General features: G+C 39.6%; 1 protein-coding gene across 1 annotated transcript; it reads right to left on the reverse strand.

The window, feature by feature from the left end:
* Positions 1 to 313: 313 nt before the first annotated feature.
* HOXD1 (homeobox D1) lies at positions 314 to 2,069 on the reverse strand. Its single transcript, XM_075285455.1, has 2 exons — positions 1,499 to 2,069; positions 314 to 639 (listed from the first exon to the last, which is right to left on the reverse strand). The coding sequence occupies exons 1-2, from the start codon at positions 2,067 to 2,069 to the stop codon at positions 314 to 316; spliced, it is 897 nt and encodes a 298-aa protein (XP_075141556.1).
* Between the last annotated feature and the right edge of the window lie 1,519 nt (positions 2,070 to 3,588).

Raw genomic sequence — 3,588 nt, forward strand, 5'->3', positions numbered from 1 at the left:
ATCTCACAAGTAATAGTGCAAATGTAAATAATAGTAAGAAGGTAGTTGTGTAATAGTCAGTCTTTGGTCAGAGGCTGCATAGATTCCAGTACATTAGGATAATATAGGGGTACATACATGGCATGACCCCCAATAGTAAACATAGTGTAAACATAGTTCATCGGCAATGATAATTGTTTTGTCGCATGCGATATGTTCTGCATATACTGCATAGTATAGAATGGAGTCACCATTATTATATGTACATCTATGTGATAAATAATGCCATTCCTGTTGCAAAAGTTTCTAGTGAATAGTCCTGATTTTTAACCCTCTATGATGAGACCTCTCTGGGAGGTGAAGGGGGTTCTGTCTTATGGAGGGACTTCTGCTTAAGATCTGCACAACCAGGTCCTGAAGATGTGGGGCTGGGCAAACCCCCTTCCCTTTCCCTTTTCTTCTGTTTCATCCTTCGGTTCTGGAACCAGATCTTGACCTGAGTGTCGTTCAGTTGGAGAGAGTTTGCGATCTCTATGCGCCTGGCTCTGGTCAGATACTTGTTAAAATGGAATTCTTTTTCCAGTTCTGTTAGTTGTTTGGTTGTGAAATTTGTCCTCATTGTGCTGGAAGAGCTGAGCACCCCACACTCTGGAGGAACTGCTGCAAAGCCAATGACACAAAGGGTTACTATAGGATTCACTTTGACAGAAAGACGGAAATGTTTATGTTTCTTGTTGTTAAAGTGTAACAAAACTGATACAATATTGTAAAGATAGGATTGTAACACATTGTATATACCTGTAATTCATTGGTGTGATAGTGGGATGCCTATAGACAATAGATAGATAGATAGATAGATAGATAGATAGATAGATAGATAGATAGATAGATAGATAGGAGATAAAGATATTACATAGAGATGGATAGATGATAGATAGATAGATAGATAGATAGATAGATAGATAGATAGATAGATAGATAGATAGATCGATAGGAGATAAAGATATTAGAGATGGATAGATAGATAGATAGATAGATAGAACATGACATGAGCAGATAGATAAAAGATAAAGAGTTCCCTATATAGTAAAAATACAGATTTTTTTTCTGTGTGCATATATATATATATATATATATATATATATATATATATATATATTGAAATATAGGATGTATAGAATGTATACAATTTTCACTATATATATATTAAAAAAGAATATTAATAGAGCCTAGGTAAATAGACATATAGATGATGGATGGATAGATAGATTAATTATACTTTATAGATTATATATATTATATATTTCCTTATATAGCATAAAATATTGTATGTTTCTGTATGCATAGTATGAAATAAAGGATACATAGATGATTTCCCTATACAATATAAAATATTGGAGGTTTCTATTTAAATGGTATGAAATAAAGGATAGATAGATAGATAGATAGATAGATAGATAGATAGATAGATAGACAATTTCTCTATATAGGGTAGAAATTATTGGACAGATACACTTACTTTTCTTTGGAGCATTTCGTTTCACTTTCATCCAATCAAAGGTGTTGAGAGCTGCTTGGGTCTCAGATACTGGAGAGTTTGGTTTGGGATAAGAACCAGAAGAAGGCGAGAAGTTCTGAAAGTTTCCCGAATATATGTCTAGTTGTTCCTTACGTGGAGTCATATGATTGTCTTCTGCAAGGGTTTTGTAAGACAGCTGTCCATTGAGAAGGAAGGGTCCATTTGCTGGGTAGACAGAGCTGGTGTACTGTATATGACCTCCTGTATCCTCCATGGGGTGAGTAGATCCGTAGTTATAGTCATATTCAGAGCTGACAGGTAGATAGTTATAATCTGCAGGTGCAGCTGTCTCATAGGGAACATCCAGGCTGCATGGGGCATAAAGTGCTGGAGCCTGGTGTGCAGGCTGATGGCTAGAGGTCGGGTGGATACCAAATGATAAATTCCCCAAGTGCTGATTGTCAGGACCATGTCCAGAGTAGGTCTGTAAAGGAGCATTTCTTTGGTCACCTCGGCAAAATTTGGTTGAGAAAGCTACAACATCCCCAGGATAATCCAAGTATGTATTCATTTCAGTCAAAGTCTTAGATGGAGCAGTTATAAGTCCTTAGGGGGTGACCTCACTGAGCACTTGGAGCTTCACCTGATCTTGTCTTCTGGACTGGTCTCATTGCTGAGGAAGTAAATATTGGCCTGTATGGAGAGGTGGTCACAAGCTGCCTGTCCTCCAATCAGAAGCCTGGCATGGCTGGGGTCCAGGTGGAGCTCACAGCTGGGGGGAGTGGGTGTCAATGGCTGGACATTAAAACTTTCCAAATCAAAGATCTCAGATGACCAGACGTCTATGTCTCCTCTTGCAGAGATCAGAGTCCCCTCCTTCATCAGATCTATAGGTTCTCCTTTTCACCAAGCCTGCCCATACCTCCAGATCCCCTCTCCCACCATCAGCTCCCTCAGCAGGTCTCCTCCAGCATGCTTCCCCTTACCAGACAGCTCCAGCACTGTAGAAGGTAAACTCCCTGCTCTCCCTGACAGCACCTCTGCTTGTGATGAAGAGCATGATAAGACTGTAGTTCTGGAGAATTTCTCTGCAGATCAATACCCTGAAAACTCTTATGAAACGTATTTGACGGTCGATCTTACACTTTACATTATTAATTATATTTCATTATTTGCAGACAGATGCATTTGTAATAAGTCCCAGGCATCAGCAAGTCCTCAGAAGAAGCAGCACACACTGTGGATTGAGCTGTGTGCATAAAGTGCAATGTTGTGCTGCTGCTTTCAAGGAACTAATAGGATGATGATGATGATGATGATTGTGGGAGTTAAATGCTTTGCTCCCATCTCCCTTTTTAGTAGTGACTACAGCTAATGGATGTGGTGTAGGGTTCAGGATGCTAATGGCTCTTCTGCTGTCCCCTGGTAATACTAGAAGTCTCCCTGTAAGGTAGAAAGCATTGGGCAGTGGGAGGAGGACACTGGAGAGCAGTCAGGGATCTCTGGATCTTAGGCTTTATAGACAACAATAAAACAACGTGATTACAATGCACTGGAGACAAGAACTTCCCTTATGTCATTATACTCAGTGCCTGACCCTGCATTAAATCACACATGGACTGGATGATGTCTCTTCCTTGTGCTGATATCACACTATTGCAGAAGACCAGAGCTGCAGAAATACATCCTTACCTGCATAGTACTTGTGGAAGTGGTTTAGGGCTGATGCAGGTGGGTTTTATGGCATCTCCACTGGCAAGTTGTGCAGAGCAAAGACCTATCATATCACTTTTATTTGCAAAGCACCAACATATGTAGGGATTGTAGGGTTATAGGTTAAACTTGATGGACTAATGTATTTATCCAACCTCATCTACTATGTAACTATGTAACTATATTCCCCAGCACTTTACTTCTGAGAGGAAACCCCTTTAAATAAAATCAGACTTGACATAGTAACAACTGAGTAACAATAGGAATGAGAATCCTGTTCACAAGAACTTACAATCTAGGAGGAAATAGGGGTGATGCAAAAAGTCAAAAGTGCTTTTTACAATGAACTGCATTAGGGTGCAAGGTGTGTGGGGCTT

This window comes from Leptodactylus fuscus, chromosome 8, assembly GCF_031893055.1.
Source record: "Leptodactylus fuscus isolate aLepFus1 chromosome 8, aLepFus1.hap2, whole genome shotgun sequence".
NCBI classification, from domain to species: Eukaryota; Metazoa; Chordata; class Amphibia; order Anura; family Leptodactylidae; genus Leptodactylus; species Leptodactylus fuscus.